Source organism: Cyprinus carpio, chromosome A2 (assembly GCF_018340385.1).
Source record: "Cyprinus carpio isolate SPL01 chromosome A2, ASM1834038v1, whole genome shotgun sequence".
NCBI lineage: Eukaryota > Metazoa > Chordata > Actinopteri > Cypriniformes > Cyprinidae > Cyprinus > Cyprinus carpio.
Window position 1 is genome coordinate 12,406,773 of NC_056573.1, and position 18,162 is coordinate 12,424,934.

The 18,162-nt window shown below is 39.6% G+C and overlaps 1 protein-coding gene across 2 annotated transcripts in view; it reads left to right on the forward strand.

The window, feature by feature from the left end:
- Positions 1 to 18,162, forward strand: part of LOC109082085 (serine/threonine-protein phosphatase 2A regulatory subunit B'' subunit alpha-like) — an 80,894-nt gene that overhangs the window by 45,331 nt on the left and 17,401 nt on the right. For both annotated transcript variants that reach the window (XM_042773589.1, XM_042773596.1), the window contains one exon: positions 6,243 to 8,905. In XM_042773589.1, coding sequence (XP_042629523.1) covers positions 6,755 to 8,905 — 2,151 coding nt within the window. In that variant the 5' untranslated portion in view covers positions 6,243 to 6,754. The remainder of the gene's footprint in view (positions 1 to 6,242; positions 8,906 to 18,162) is intronic.

Consider the following 18,162-nt stretch of genomic DNA (forward strand, 5'->3'; position numbering starts at 1 on the left):
TGTCGGGGGGGTGTGGGGGGGGTGTACAGTGCTCTCTTCCATCCTCAGTATACCACGACTGAGATGCCCTTGATCATGGCACTGCTCACCGGGTGCCAAAAAAATGGCTGCCCACTGCTCTGGGTGTGTTTACGGTGAGTGTGTGTGTATGTGTTCACTACTCACTGGTGTGTGTGCACTTGGATGGGATGCAGAGCACAAATTCCGAGTGTGGGACACCATACTTGGCTACATGTCACTTTTTTTTTTTTTATCAGAGCAGAGGATTTTTTTTTTCAGAGGTTGCTTTGCTGTAGCAGAGTGCATTTGTTGATCAGCTTTTCTATCTGTAAAGCATTAATTCTTCTCTGTCTTCATACGAGTTGTGAATAGTTACGACCATCGCTTCATTGTTCCGTCTGACTGATGCGGTTTCAAAACAATAGACACTAATTGGGATTTAATTGCTGACTGCTGGTTTCCTCCTGCTGCAACAAAAATTTGGAATACAATCTACAATATCTCTGCCCCTCTTTTGGGATGTAATTTATGCTCCCAAAAAGTGTCTTGAGAAAAGAGAGCCTTGGAAAATATTTTGATAAACTGCATTGTAGAATTAGGTCAGTGGTTGTTTCTTTTAGGCTATGAAATGAAAATGAACAAGCGAGACATTGTGTTAACAATTATTAAATGTGGGTTTTTAAACTGCCAAGTAGGATGTGTTCTGTTGTTCTGTATGGCTGTCTGCACTACTGTTCAAATGTTTGGTTTCAGTCATTTTTTTGTTCATTTTTGGAAAGAATTTAAAAGTATTAGCTATAAACCTTCGAAATTTCAAAACCATCAAAACTGTTTTAAACAGGATTTTATCAAGCCAAGATTCAAAGTTGTCTTAACAAATGTCTAATTTCAAAAAGTATAACTTTGAATTTCACTTTGTTTCAATCCCACATCATTTAAATTTGAATTGAAATTCTGCATCATCTGTGATACCTCAATTAAATTGAGGAATTTAATTGTATTTTAAAATACATCCTCCTTTAAATTCTCAATAACAAACAGCAATATTTTTTTTGGTCCAGGAGCACGATTTGTCAACCTTAACTATTAACAACCCTTAAAATTAGTCTTGATGTCTTACTTGGTTAAATCACATGTTAAAGCATATAAATGCTATAAAAAATTAGTATTGTTTACTTTTGTTGTACATTTATGTGTGGAGTAGTTTCAAAATAAAACCAGGCAATTATAATAGCAATCATCGTGATAATGAAATTGATTCAGGCCATGTTTCTCTTTGATAATTGTATTCTGCAATCCATTTCATTCCTCACTCTGAATAATAATTAAGCACTTAAAGGGGTCATATGATGCGATTTCAGTTTTTCCTTTCTCTTCGGTTACAAGCTCTTGGTGCATAAAAAAGATCTGTAAAATTTCAAAGACTAAAGTCTCAAACCCAAAGAGATATTCTTTATAAAAGTTAAGAGTCAACCATGCCATCCTGAAATGGCTCGTTCTAACACGCCCCACATGTCTATGGCACTATGTGGGAAGATTTGCATAACGCTGCCCAGATGTTCATGCAAAGAAAGAACCTTTTATTCTCTTTGTAGTATTGTTGTTGCCGCCACCGCTATGTCATATAGATGCTGTGTGTTTGGTTGTGACCAAACTACTTTGTTTGGCCTTCCAAAAGAGGATGATATCCACTTTGTCATGCCTGGAGCTGATCCGTGCAGGCCGCTGAGGAAATACATCAACTTTGCACTGTGGATCGCCAGCTCGGCTTTGACCGTGGACGAAGGGGAGTCCAGCCCGGGGTCGTCATATGTGGTTGCCGCAAGCCCAACAGACGCTCCTTCGTAAAATCCGCCAGCTGCACCGTTCTCAAGCCGCCCGCCTCTGCTCATTCAAGCCGGCCGCGGCTGTTTCGCTGAGAAAGCGAAACTATTTTTATATAAATCATGTTTATATCACTATATAATGGGTTTTAATGTTTATGTCCGATCAGACAGGGCATCACAATATGTTAAGGGGTGTAACATTTCCGTCACACGCTTGAGGTATTCGGCCAATCACAATCCACTGGATAGCTGGCCAATCACAGCACACCTCGCTTTTCAGAGCGATGAGGTTTGTAAAAATCGGCGCATTTCAGAAGGCGGGGCATAGAGGAGAAACAATGTACAGTATGTGGAAAATAATGTGTTTTTTTAACCTTAAACCGCATAAACACATTTCATTACACCAAATACACCAAATAATGTTCTTTTTTGCAGTATCATATGACCTCTTTAATGCCACATTTTGCAACATTTCATTGAATTGCTATCTTCAGTTTTTAAAACATCCATGTTTTCCTTCCTCTCAGTGATGTCTGAGCCCTTGAGGCTGTGAAGGGTTAAGTGTGCTCCCTGGTCACTGTGTGAAGGAGCTAGTAGCCAGCCTAGGGAGTGTGTAATCCTTCCTTTATTAATGTGTTGTTGTCACGGGGGTCAGGTTCTCTCTTGCAGCAACAGCTTTTGAAAGTCATTACTCAAGCAGAGACAAACAAAGCTCACGGCGGGCCCCACTTCGACAGCTTGTGCACAGTAACAAGACCAGGCCTGACCGCTAACACAAATTCCCGATTTAACTTCCAAAGGGAAAGCTTTCCATTTGCATTGATTCCTTAATGAGTGCTACTATAACATTTATCGGTTCTTCATCCTTCAACTCTTAATTGGGCCAAATATAAGCAGACCAGCACATTGTGATTTATTGCTCTACCTGGCAGAAATAACAAGATCTATTTTTTTTGCTGAGTACATAGCATGTTGAGGGTGTTGTTTCGAGGAAGATGCTCCAAACCTGCCAATATTGTACAGCCTAGAGTCTCAACACAAAATTGAAAAGCGCTGGCAGATGTGACAGGACACGGATGTGACTTCTCGGCGTGTGAATGCTACGGTGTAATTAAACATGGAACGAATGTACGGCGTGAAAGCAACGGGATTAGAAAGATAATGAGGCTGCTGCATGCTCATTTCTCATGCTCCTGCCAGTAGAGAGAGTCTCAAAACTGTGGGTGGATGTTGTCTTGCTTTCCAAACAGTGTGTTTGCATTTTATGCACGGTTTTCTCCATAACAATCACTGTATGCTAATTACAACATTAAGCTGATATAAGACTGTTGCCTGACAATTATAACTTAATCTTCTAGGGAGATTCTTCATCTCAATTTTCATACAGAGCTAGCCACCCCAAAACAGCTAAGCCAGCTAACCAGGGAGGTCCTACGCAGTAAGAAGATTCCCATCAGACGTATAAGATGTTTGTATGGGCGTCCGCACCCACTGAGTGATGTGAGGGTGTGAAGGCTTCTGCTTTAGCCCCCCACCGGCCCGGAAATAGAAACGGCAGGCAAAGGAGAGAATGCAGGATCATGTGTCGATCAGCCCGTTAAATTGTCATTAAAAAGCCGTCGCTTTGCTGCGGTCCACACTCTTCCTGTCATATTGAGTTCATCCCGACTTGACAACCAGCTACGTCAAAGCCCACTTTGAGAGCACACTGTGTTATTGAGAGTCTCTGTTTGAGGACACTGGAGCTGAAGAGTGTTATCCTCTATGATAAACAAGTTCTTCAATGTGTCTGTACTGAGCCTTGGCCATGGAAAGTCAAAGCAGCCCATGGTAAACAGAAACATGCACGACCACAAGTACAAACTCATTATATTTACTTTGAACCTATGATATTTAGGAAAGAAGTACCTGCTATTTGTTTAACCATTGTTCAAACTTATAACACAGGTTATGTTCAACTGTAAATGTAAATGGTGTTCAGAATCAGTAGAATCAGCATTTGTCACAGAGACATTAAAGAGACCTTTCTACTGACCTGAACAACACCAGGAGAAAGATGCCCAGGGTTCCTGATCACCTGTGTGAACATGCCATAGTTCTGCAGCTGCTGCAGGGAGGCATGAGGATGTGGCCAGAGCAATAAAAGTCATTGTCCATAATGTAAGACACCTAAGACAGTGCTACACGGTGGAAATGGAGATAATGTCTGTTTCTGGGATTCTTTGATGAAGGTTCATGACCCTCAGAAATAAATCCTGGCATCCTGAAGCTGGCTTACTGTTTATGCATTTGATACTCTGTATCTCTTTGTCTTGTTGCAAAAGGCAGTTGCTCTCATTGTAAGGTTCTCACAGGGCGGCACTAGCTTTTAGTGTAACTGCCCAAGCAAGCAGGACCTGTCGACTGTGAACAGTGTTAGAACACAGAATACGGAGGGTGTGGGATGTCCCTGTAAATCTCACTCTCTGAATGTTTTTTACATATGCCAACAATCTAGTGCCCATCTGTAATGAATCAAGAGACCATTGTTCCGAAACTGTGAGGAAATACAGACGTGTAATTCATTTATGAGTTTATATTGTGAATGCAGATTATACTGCTAGAAATGCTTTCATGCATGGCAGTAGTCAGAGTTTATATGAGGTAAGGTTGTGGTAGAAATCCTGGAGACTTGTTCTCTGCAGTTGCTCTGCTGAGACACAGAGAAGACAAGGCTTTAATGAGGCCTGCTGTGAGAGGAAGAAAAAAATGGAAGAAAAACAATAGGGCCAGAAGGAGTGAGAAATAAAAGCAACAGGGAAAAAGAAAATGAATTAGAGAATAAAGGAGCGTGTGCTTTGGCCGTGGAGAAATTTTTCGGCTAAGACATACTAATAATGAGCTCATTCCCTTATATGTATTGAAATAAATATGTCTCCAGTCTCTCAATGACTCATCTGTTGACATAATTATCATTAGAGAGAGGGAGAGTGAGCAGTAGAGACATGAAATGATTATTTATTCATGTCGCTGATGTCATTTTTCTGTGCACTGAAGGAGACGTTTTGAGAACTTTCATCTGTTAAGGAGAGATGGTTTACTCAAAAATTAAAGTATTGTTCCAAACCCGTAAAACTTTTTTTTTTTTTTGCTGTGACACTTAAAAGAAGATATTTTGAAGAATGTTTCAATAGTTTTTCTAAATACATTTAAAGCTATTGAGGTCTGAAACAACACTGGACCCACTGACATTCACTGTATGGCCCAAAAAAAGAAGATTTTTCCCCCGTTAAAGTAACGTCTTTTCAAAATACCTGAACTGAAGTACTGAACTACCTTTTGGGTGTATGAAGGACATGATTGATCTTGTGCAATGTAAGATCCAAAAACGCATAAAAGGCACTATTTACAATAAGACCATTTTAAATGTTTGTGTAAAAGTTTAAATGTTTGTGTAATCTTCAAACAGTGCAGTAGCACATGGAAGCAGGAAGACTGCTCTTGTGCAGGTTGTTGTTTAGTGCCGGTGTTCAATAATACAGTACAAAAACTTGTCATGAGAGCATTACAGGAATGAATGTTCCTTGCCTGAGGGATGATTCAGTATGCAACCAAAGGTACAAGTGCAACTGTTCAATTATGGCATTTGTGTATTTGAGCTGCTCTCTTTTGAGTAAACTCACTTTATAGGGAAAAGAGGCAGAGTGAGGTGTGTTGTCAAAGAATGCTAATAGTGTGTCTGTGTACTTTCATCACAAGCTCTTTAGCAGCTTCCACTGATGTGGGCCTCTTTGAAGAATGCTTAAGGACTACATTTGATAACACAGGAGACCTAAGATGCCTGAGGCTTAGGTATTTTTTTATAACCGCATTACAGCACGTCGTCTTATTTTTTGGTTTATATTTGTTTGAAAGCCATAGTTTGTGGTTCACTACTGGCTTGTAGAATATTTTAATGTGCTTTGAGCTTTTTAGTATAGATTTTTTTGTGGTTTAGCTATATGAAATAAAAATTAAAAGTGTAATGTGCTTATAATCTAATGAAAAGAGATGTTAATCAAAGACAATATAAAATCTGCATTGTTCCCTTTCAAAATAAATAACATTAAAGATATGCCCCACTTGTGCTTTAAAAACTGTACATTGAATAAAGTCACTGTGAATAACATTGTCTACCATACACATTAATATATTATATTTCACTCAGAGGCGGAATCTTCCTTTTAATGCTCTCCTTGTTTTCTTCAGGAAACACCAACATGTTTGTGGTTGTAGACTATTTGGATAGAGGCTGTAAATTCAGTGGTGTTTATAGTTTACACAATTAGCTTAAGGATGCAATAGCACAATCTAGGGGCTCAGAGACTTGTATTTCAATTGATCTGAAAAAAGTGCTTTTTCTCTACACTTAACCCATTTTTGTGTTTTTATTCTCAGGTGGCTTTCACATTGGATTCTTAAACATCTGATTATTGCTGGTAAAGCAAGATAAAGACAGAGGGTTGAACATCTGCTGAACACATCAGCGGAAGGCTGTCACCAGGTGGGCTGTATGCTGTGGCTTTGGAGACGGAGACGGAGCCAGAGGACTTCTTTTTGCCCACAGGCCTAGGCTGTCCAAAGGGGGGATGATCTGGAGCGCTCCACATAGGCCTATCATTAGGCCATTGGGGCCCATGCTAAGGAATGGATAGTTTTGCTGCTAAATGTTACAGTGCAGCTTCCCTTTAACTATGGGGTACCGGTGAAGGATTGATATGGAATTCCTTTTTTTCCTTGGAATCATCTAAAGCAGCAGTTGAGGCTAAGCAAAGCAACTTTTATTTGCCTTTTAGGATTTATATAATTTGACAGTTTAATATAAATGTGTCTACATAGCATTTATTGTTTTTAGGTGACTACCGTTATATTACAAAGCAGACCTTTGGATTTATGTACAAACAAAAACCATGGCGGCTACCTATCGCATTGTGGTCAGCAGTATTAACTGTTATAACAGCGTTGTGATTGACCGTCGTGTCCAGCACACTGTACACTACTGTAATGGGCCCTGTGGTGCACTAAAACATGGACTGAACTGCACAGTGGCTCACCGCAGCACTTGTGCAGAACTTGTTGATACCCCCATATCTAGAACCTGCTCTGACCGGCCCATCAGCATTCATGAGTCCAAAACGATGGAGAATGGCAACACCGGACCTGGTGCTTTCTGTGATGACTACCACCAGGTCATCCCCAGAGTTAAGAAAGGATCTGCCATCCAAAGCTCAGCAAGCCTCAAGGATATTACAGGGGAAGCTATCAACCTGGCCAGTGGAAAAATCAAAGAGTTTTCATTTGAGAAAATCAAATACTCTTCCAGCCACGTGACTTTCAGAAAGGGCCGTAAGGTTCGGCCGGACTCCTTCAGCAGGAGGTCCACTGATCTGGACATAATCTATGGCCAGTTCACAGGCAACGATGAGAATTGTCCTCCATTCGGCCTGTTTCAGAAGTCTGTACTCGAAGAGCATAAACTAAGTCGCAGTGCATCCTTAGAGCAGAACCTAAACAATGTGGCCACGCTCTATCTAAACAGCCTTACCGAGGAGAACCTAATTACCCGTATACTGGAGAAAACCAAGGCAGACAGCAGTGCCTCAGGAGAAGACATTAAAGCCTGTCTGGACATTCTCCTCAAGTGCTCGGAAGATCTGAAGAAGTGCACAGACATCATCAAACAGTGTATCAAAAGGAAGTCGATGGACGGAAGCAGCGACGACTCCGGGAACCCTGAAGTCATTTATAAAAATGTGATGGCTCGCCTCTCCAACTATCTGAAGAGGCTTCCTCTTGAACTGGAACAGGGGCAAAGTGTGAGGCAGGAGCACAGCGAGCTTGCTGAACTAGTCAACAGCATACACGGGCTGCAACAAATCCCTTTCTCCCCCATCTTTGGCAATGAGCAACCTCCACGCTACGAAGACGTTGTTCAGTCTCCTCCGCACACAAAGCCTCGAGCTAAACCCTCCCAGCCAGAACCTCCAGAAGGCTCTAGGGATCTTGCAAGCAGTGTGAAACCCATTCAGAGCCCAGCTGGTTTGTCAGCACGTACACCTCCATCAACTAATGGGTTCCCACATGGCAACTTGCCTTCAGCCTCCAGTAGCGGTTCAATGCCTTATATCTGCCACCACACAGTCTCAACCAGCCGACCGGACACATTTTCTTCCACAAACTCTCTCTTGTCTAGTAGTAGCGAAAGCCTCTGTAAGGATGCCATGGAAGCTCTGTATATCGAGGAGGAGGATTCGGATGTGGGAAGGATGCCAGACAGGGCAGTTAAAGGGGATGGGAAGCACAGCTGTAGTATTTCGGAGTCCAGACCATTCTCCAAAAGACCCACTGGCTACTCTGAACCTAGTAGTGGTGTTTCAGAAAAACTTCATGAACTTAGCAGAAATGGAACTGTGTACAAGCCTAAAAATGACTTGACGGTCAACAAGATGTTCTTGCCAAAAAGCACAGATTCCAGACTCTTCTCTAGGTCAACCTCGCACATTAATAAAGGGGGAGCCGATGACATTGATAAACTGCTGATGGACCTGGAGTGTCTTTCTCAGAACATGCAAAAGGAACCTCCACTGCCCCCTAAACTTAAAAACTGTGCCCAGCAGACAGGCTCCCCCCAGCATTTGATTGGTAGCTCTGCTAATGATCTACCAGTGGCGGGTGTGTCTGGACCCTTGGTGACCAAGCCCTCTGAAAAAGCAGTTGAGGCCACCGAAGAGGATGATGGAGCTCTGCTGCTCAGGATTCTTGAGAGCATTGAGAGCTTTGCTCAGGAGTTGGTGGAGAGTGGAGCTGGGAGAGGAACACAGTCTAAGGAGCGAGAGGTCATGCGTCTTCTCCAGGACACACTGGCCAGCACCAAAGCAGAGGTAGCTCCACTCCCACTGCCTGTACCTCCGTCTGAGACTACATCTACACCAACACAAACTCCTAAATGCATACCTGCACCAACACCCTCAAGTGCACCTGCTGCCATACAAACCCCTGCTTCTACTGTAAGGGACACAGGCTCAACACTTCTCATTCAACAGATGCCCGAAGTCATCAGGGTGAGTTCAGCTAAACTATGACTATGTAAGGTTTTCATGCCTGTTGCGGAATCTGTGCAGTGTATATCATTGGTAAAATGTAAAAAAAAAAATATATATATATAATTTTCACAATTTTCTGTGTCTAAAATTTTATGTGTTCTCTGTGTTATCTGCTTGAGCATCAATGGCTGTTTGCAGCCATTTGTGACTGTAGGGCATGAGTGTTTCAAATGTCCCTATTGGTAAAGCTGGATTTCAAAATCATTAAGCTACTCTGGGGATGAAGTCAGATGCAGAGTATTTGCGAGGAAACCAAAGAACTTACAGTACACAGAGGATTTTTTAAGAACAGTGAGCAGCTTTAGGATAAACCAGGGACCTATATACAACTATAACAAAAAACAACAGATAGTCATTGATGCTCAAGGAGGCAAAATACAATATTAAGAACCAAGGACAGGTCAAGTTTTACAGGATAATTTTGATAAATTCAGTTATTTTATCTTGTGGAACATGACAATATTTATGTCAAATCATTTAGGTTTTAAAATTATATATAATTATTTTTATATATTTATTTATTTTATCTTGTGGAACATGACAATATTTATGTCAAATGTGTGTGTGTGTGTGTCTGTTATTCAGATTCTCCAATTACCCATTATACCATTACTGAAGCACAAAATTATAGTCTTCATAAATCAAAACCATTACATCAAATTTCCTCTTTGGAATACTGTGGTATGTGCATGAACTAAATACATTGTTTTTTTTAGGGGAAGTGGAATTTATCATTATATATAAGCATTGATGGGGATACCATTTTGTATTTTACAGGTCCATATTTGTCACTGGTAACTGATCTTTTGAACAAGTTTAATTTCAAATTTTTCCAGTTTAGTTGGTTTATCATGTGTTGACTTTTATAAAAAAGAAACAATCATTTGTTCTGTATTGTTTGTTGTATTTGATGATTTCCATTCTAAGCCTTCCTAATTTCACATTTTTATTATGGTGTCCAACTAGAAGACATTTAACTATACTAACTAAAGACTTTTAAGACTATGCAATTGCCTAACCTGTTGCCCCTGTGAAAGGTAGCAGGTTGCAGAGAAGCATGTTGCAGTCAACTTTGGGGTCAGTATCATGTGTCTCCTGGAGCTGGCTGTCACCTTTAGCTGTTTTTCTGCACATCCATCATGGTGGGGAAAGCACAGTTTGTCATTCTCTAGTTTAGGGATCTTGGGTGAGACTGGACACATACTTGTTTAGATATGAATGGCTTTTTTTTTTTAAGTGTGACCTTTTTATGCCCATTCAGTGCAGATCAGTACTCATCACAGCTTTGAAAAATGTGTAAAACATAGGTGAAAACTGCATAAAAGGGCAGCTCCCAATGCCTTAAACCCCCCTAAATCAATCTTTCAGTGCATCTCGAGATTGTTTTGGCATTTCATGATGTATTTATTAGTAACTGTCAGCTCTCGAAAATTGTTATTAAGCTGTTTATATCCCATGTCAGTCCTTCCAGCACATTTAACCCTTGCTCTTTATGCATCCTCTGTTCTAACTCTCTCCGACCCTTTATCTTTTTTTCTACCTGGTAAATCCTCACTTGTTTATTTTCCTGGCTTTGTAAACCAATACCAGCTCATGATCTATCTCGGGCCTGCTATTTATGACGTTGCCATGACATCTGTCAAGAGTGGAACCCCCTTAATAATGGGGCTCCTCCTCCAATCCTATTTCTGTACCTGCTCAGCGCATAACTAAGAACCCTTAAGGTTGGATGAGTCACATACTTGTGCACGAACATGCACGTACACACTCCTAAGTGCATATAGAAAATGCTCTAATGGCCAATGATTTAGATTTTGTAGAAATGAGTGATGAAGTCAAATAAACAAGTGCATTTTTGCTTGCCCAAGTCTCCAAATACTAAAAGTTTTATCTCAAACCAGGTTGAATTAGTTCACATTAAAAGTATGCATGTCAATCTTTGAATGTTAGCTTCATTTCAAAGATACAAGTGTGAGATATCTAGTTAGAAAACATGCATGTTTTCATAATACACACATCCCCCAGTAACCGTTTCTCATTGGACCAAATGTTATTTTGGGACTGTGTTGTGATGCTGTAGCCATGCAGTTGGTGTGGAGGGCACACAGTCCTTTTTCGAGAGCACTGGTAGGTCATAGCAAGAGCAGGCAGTGGGGATTTTGGCACAGACACTGTTAATGGTGATGATTTGCCCAGGGCACTTCTCCTCCTTCTTGTCATCCACAGACAAAGGTGTCAGGAGGACTAAATCAGCTTACTCCCCGCCTACTATTTCATTCCGCTAAGAGACTGGCTGTCGCCAGAGGGAAAATGGACCCAGTGTTGCCGTGGGGGTCACGGCTAAGTTTGGGAATAGCTTTCTGCTAACCCGATCCCCTCTGTGGCACCCGAGGGAGCAATAAAAATAAGAGCGCTACGCCAGGAGCCCTGCCCACTGTCCCATTTAAACACAAAGCTGCCAATCACGGAGGTAAACAAGGCTGCAGAAACGTTAGACCTATGCGTCCTCCCTCTGAGCAGTTGTGTCATACCTGTTTGCCGTTAATGATGGGAATCTGGGGTCTTGTTTTTAATATGGTGCACCTGCAGTGCTTTCCTCGTTTCATCTCATTAAGTACCTGCATGTGTCATCACAAATACAAAAGCACTGAATGGATCAAGTTGTGGCCCATCTATCATGTGTCAGCATCTCAGCATTTAGGGAGCCAGCTCTAGATCTAGCAGTTGCTGTTGTGCATTGCTGCAAGACCTCAGTGTGGTCTTTTGTTTGTGTGTCTCTTTCCGTTTCATGGCTCATTGCTAGACCAAACAGCAGGTGAAGATGAAATTGGACGCTCAATCGGGTTTAGGCCTCCTTGCCTCTGTCGCAGTGCTGACAGGGTAATCTGTTTCTCGGATGCTGGGGCTAGTGCTACTCTATTGAGATTGCTTATTTACTGCTTCTCTCTGTTTCTTGGTTTCACATGTGTGTCATGTTGAAATTTATGAATTAAAGACTTTATGTAGACCTGAAGATGAAGGTAATTGAAATAAGTCTTCACTGGGTTGTTAAATGAGTCGTGGCCACTAGTAGCATTTGCACACACTTTTGCCCATAAGACTTTAAGAATTATAAAAATCAGTTCACTGTACAAAGATTCCCATGTGTTGCAGTCTGCAATTCCTGTAGGAAGGTGAAGTCTATGATTAGGGTTACACAGTATATCAAAACCATTTTATTTTATTTTATTTTATTTTATTTTATTTTATTTTATTTTATTTTATTTTATTTTATTTTATTTTATTTTATTTTAAATTTAATTTAATTTAATTTAAATTAATTTAATATTTTTTTATTGTTTTATTATTATTATTTTATTATTTTTACATTTAGATGACCTTTGGCATCCTCTAACACTCATTTCATTCATTAATTTTTAAGTAAAAAATTAATCTTATACTGATTTTAAAATTAATTTAACATTTAAAATATTTTTAATTCCTTACACTAATGTTATGATGCCTAAATCCACTTGTAGCATTTAAATAGATTGATTTTAGTTTTGAATGTTTTTGTTTTAGTTTGTAGTGTTTTTGTTTTAAATTTGGACAAAATAATGTAACATTTTCATTTTAAAATCAGTCAGCTTCCCTAATAATTAGCTTAATTTATATAGAAAAGTGTGTGTTTGTGAGAGAATATCAATGAAATAATAAAGAAAATTGATGGTACAGTGCTATTTTAGCATAATTAGCAGCTGGTTTAACCTAATTGTCTGTAGTTAGCACAAGGCTTTTCACTGAAATGCTTTCACCCTTCAGATTTGAAGCCTGTATGTAAAACCTTCCTCCTCCTTGCCTGGTTACGTGTTCTCCCACCATGTTGGACTGGAGACCTTGCCCTATTGGTATGACCACATGGTGAAGACAAGGCAACATTTCCTTCCCTGCACCTGTCAGGAAGTGCTGTTACTCTCCATGGTGACGGGGATCACCCTGCTTGGCAATAAGAGTGTTACAGTCAATATAAATCAGAAGTATCTCTTCCAAGAGCTCAAGCCAACTAGTCATGCTCAGAGCCACAGACACACCACAGTGGGTCACCACTGCATTCAGTGAGAGTCGGTCAACACGACACATCTGTTATATGAAGTGAAGAGAAACTCCAGAGTGCCATTGTGTTGAAATTGGGAATCAAAATGTTCTTGATATTTACACAAATGAGACATTACTTTGCAGTAAAAACAGGCTGAAAGTTTCAAAACTCAGAACTAACTCCCCAGTGTCAAATATTAATTATAGTTTTTTTACCCGTCTGAATCGTCAGGATTTGAAATCGGGACAGTCGTGACATCACAATTTCCCCTCATCACGTCCCTTAACATACATAATCGTTGTATGTCAAGGAAGTGTGTTCTGAACAACTCACGTCTGTCCATCAATCACAAGAGAAATACTGCTGCAAGGTCAATAAAGACCTTTTTAGTGCAGAAAACCTTGAGAAACAAAATCTGAAACTGCATTTCATGACCTGTAATCACTATAATTATATGAAAGGGGTCATGTAACATTCTTTGTCGCAGAATGGTTAACTGCTGTTTATGCATTAGTGAATCAAGCCATTGACTAAAAAAAACTTCTCACTGTTACTGTTAGTAGCATGAAAAACATCTGTTATCTATATTGTGAATATTTTTTACAGAAAGCATTCAAAGATTGTGCTCTTTATAATCACTGTAGCAGTTTATTCAAGATCAGCTTGATTCTATGAGTGATTTGATTTCCGAATCTCCATTATAGTCAATATATATATATATATATATATATATTTTGTTTTCAGGTGAAGTCATTTTGTTATATGCTTTGTCATTTTAATGTAATTGTTTTTAAATATTTCTATTTAGTTTTATTTTAGTTGCATTTTTAGTTTTATTTTAGTATTAAACTTATTTTATTTCATTTCCATCAGTTGTCAATGCAGCATTTATAATTTGTTTTTACTGTATTGTTGAAACCCATATTAAATCCTCAATCTCATCCAAACAGGCTAACCTCTGCAGATAACTGAGACTTTAAGAATCCTCCTAAAGGAGGTTAAAATGACCAAAGAGCAACATTTTGGTGATGCATAGTTGAATTCCACAGAGTGATTTTTCCTTCTAAAAATGTGTTAATCGAGATAATGTGATAACCACTGCAATTAATGCAACTGCGTTAAACCAAGAGCAACTGGACAGTGGACACCTGGAAAAATAAGGAACTGGCAGAAAAAGAAAAAGTGAGTGAAAGAGCAAAAAAATCTAAGCAATACAGTGGGTATAGAAAAGAATGACTCTTCTTTAAAATAATCACATTTTATTGCTTTGTAGCCTGAAATGGATGGATGGACACAGTTTTTGGTTCTATCCAGCTGTATTTACTCAGTGCAACTTATACATCCAAGTGAAGGATATAACACCAACATGTCAGAAAAAAAAGAGAAAAAAAATAAGTTTTTTTTTGTTGAAGAAAATAAATAGGTTCATACAGCCTTTAGCCTTTAGTCTGTTGGGACTTTGCACATCTAGACTTGGCAATATTTGCCTACTCTTAACTTTGCAAGTTAATCTAGACGTTTTGGCAATCTTTGCCTACTTTCCTGAAATCTTCACGTCATTCCACAGATTTTCAACAAGGACATTCAACCTTTTCTCCTTCAACCACTGTGTGCTCAGTTTTGCTGTGTGCTTTGGGTCTTTGTCGTGTTGGAAGGTAAACCTTCTTCACATTAACAACTTTCTGGCAGAGGGCAGCAGATTTCCCTCAAGAATTGCCCCCATCTTCTATCCCCTAAGTGCTCCAGTCCCTGCTGCAGAGAAACACCCCATAATAGGATATTACCACCTCCATGCATACTCTAGGAATGGTGTTATTTGGATGGTGAGCTGTACTGGATTTCCTCCAGACATATCCTTTTGGTGTTGAGGCCAAATAATTCACAAATGCTGTGTCCATCTTTATTTCAGGCTGCAAAGCAACAAAATGTGATTATTTTAAAGGGGTTTAATTATTTTCTATACCCACAGTATGTTAATGATAATGATGGGATTAGAATTTCATTAAATTCTCACACAGTTCAGTTTGTACACTTGCCTTTGAAACTTTTCAAAGTACATTTTGGACTTTCACAGTCAGAATCACTCAAATTTCGATCACAAGGGACAGCAGTGTTTCTTTGCTCACTCCCTCAGGGACAAAAAAAAAAAAAACAGTGATTGAGGATGCCTATATGCCTTTTGTGTCCATCTTATTTGCTAGAATTGTTTGCATAGGGTCAGTAGGGAATTACATCACCAGCATGGCTGTCTTGTATTGAGAGGAAATGAAATCACAGCAGAAGTCTGAGCCAAGAAACCCCCTTATGTACAATATCTTCCTGTGAATCACTGCCTGTTGCTATTTGTGAGGGTTTCCAATACAAAAATAACGGAAGAGGCTATGTCTCTGGAACGAAACAACATAAAAGCACATGGCAACAAGACAAGGGCCTCCTCAAACAACAGTGTGTATCAGTTTAAGTACTGATAGAGACCCCTGATTGACGTCCAAGCTTCTCCCAGCCCTTGGGAATTTTTTCCCAGGTTTAAGGATGTCTGAGGGGATGAGCTAACACAGTACTTAAGCCACCATTTGTGCGGGGGGCTGCTTAAGCTGTTGAGCTGGCATGGAGATTTGACAAGACAAATAGGAGCTCTGTGTTACTTCCTGTACCATGAGCATCAGCACTGAACAGTGACTTCCTATTTTTGAACAATGAAACTGTTGCTCATTCATAGTCTCAAACTATTTGTCTTCTAATGGTTGGGTGAACAGTCTGATGGGATAGATGAAGGATGATTTGAGTTAGCCTGGTTTTCTTGCGAGAGAATCAGAGTTGATGTTTTTAAGGTTATTTGACAGTGATTGTTTTGTGAAATCTTTAAACGGAAGATCACAGAGTTCGGTTCCTGTTGTGTTTGGTGTTTTATGTACGAAAAGTCAGAAAATGAATTCCATCTTCAACCTTCTAAAACAGCATTTCTGTGAATCCATCAAACAAATCTCCCAAACTAATTGATAATGCTACCTTTGTGCTCTGAAATATCTCTGGAAATTAGATGGCACATTGTTGTGAAATTCTTCAGAAATGATTCAGACAAATATTTCTAAATATGTACTTTTTATATACGCTACAAAAGAGGTTTGGAAGGTGGTCTATCAATGCTTAGCAAAATTAAACTGCATTAACAAAAAAGCCATGAAAATATGCATTTTAATAAAAAATCAGGCTATGTAAGCAAGATTTTTTTGTGTGTGTTGGAGGAAAGCCTTCGATTTTGTCAGCGGTTTGTCTCTGTGATTAGTGTTTTGTCAGTGTTTTGGGGAGATCCATGTCACTGAGTTCTGACTTTGGTGGGTGTTTTTGCAGCTGGTGCTGCTGGTGGGAGTGAGTAGAGGGGAAGAAAAGAGCACAAGACAAAGTGGGAGTGAGTAGAGGGGAAGAAAAGAGCACAAGACAAAAGGGGAATGGAAAGTAAGGTCTCACCAAGCACAAAACTAGATAATATCATCCAAGAGCGTTTGCAATGAGATGGCCACTACTGACACGAGGAGTCATATGTTCCCATGCTTTTAATCCTCAGATAATGACTAGCCAGACCTGAAGAGAGTGTGTGAAATATTCATTCAAGCATGGATAATTTACTCTGACTCAGCTTTGGAAGTACTGAGTGCTGTGTGTGTCCATGACCTCCACTGACTACATTATTTTACTGTAAATTTGACTGGTTTACTGTATGGATTACTGCCATTAAGTCCACTTCAAAAAGCCCAAAAGCATATGGATCCCCAGAAGTCTTTAAGTGTTCTTAGTTGAGACAGTTCTAGTGCTTATACAGTTTCATTCAAGAATCATAGTCTGCCATCTAGTGTTCAAAAGAGATCTCACACCATGAACATAGCATGAACACAGCATGCCATGTGTGGAAAAAGACAAATGTTTGCCTGGCATCACAAGGTCTTTTTCCAATAAGCCACATTTGTTGCTGTTACTCACTCCTGACTGTATTTTCCACCTGTGATCCAGGGTAGTCAAGGGTATTTGGGAGGTGTGTGCCAATGAATGCTTCATCGTCATCAAAGATTCCATCTTCCGGGAAGTCTCAGTCTTCAAAGGCCACATTACCCTAACTAGACCATGTCCCCTGTCTAGAGCTCAGAGGAACAGGAAATGAGAGATGACACAATGCATTTTATGATGAAACTCTCTGATCCTTTATCCATGTAAAATGAGGTGCATAAAGTTCCTGAACTGTTTTAGATGAGTTGACAAACAGTGAAATGATTAATGGACAGGGTGTACGAGCAGATGAGACATTTCGGAATCCTGGGGATCGTGACCTTGTGTCTCCTGGGTGGTAAACGGCATAGCTTAAAAGGGTTTTAACAAGTCTGACAACTGCTTCAAATGTGGCTCTGACTACGACTGTATGAGGTGAGAGAGACGAATCGTATTTCAAAGCCTCCGTGTTCAGTCCGGGTATTATTCACATCGTTTGATTGACAGTAGGAATATTTTGGTTGAACTGTTGTCACATTATTTGTTTTTTAAACTCTTTAACCTGTATGAATATGCATGTGAAACGTTGTCAAATGCTGTTTTGCACAAGTAACAATTAAGTTCGAATTATGAATTTCAAAAATGTTCCTATGGATATGAATTCATTAGCTGCCCAAAAATTAAAATTATCCAAATTTTTGCCTCATGTTGCTTCAAACCTGTATGACTTTCATTGTGGAACAAAAAAGATATTTAAAGAATTTGTTACCATAACCATAATGAAAGCTGCTGGTTTCCAAGATTCTCTATTTAGAAGAAGATAGTCATACAGGAATTGTTTGGGTGAGCTACCCCTAACCTAAGCACATATAAGCTCATACCCCCATCTGCTGGTGAGGACGGTTAGTGCAGCAGGTCTCTGCTCATGGCTTAAAGTTATTACATATGCCTGTTTTTAATTATGTATCTTTCCTCGTTATTGCCACTAGTAAATAGTTTTATTAGACAGGCAGTGAGACTTCTACTTGCACCTGAAGATCTGAGAGATGTAAAGCTTTGAACAAATACAGCCACGTGAGTACAATTTAACATCCAGATATTATAAATTATTTAATGAGCCAGTCTGCTGTGCAAAGCTTGTTATTCCTGTATTTATACA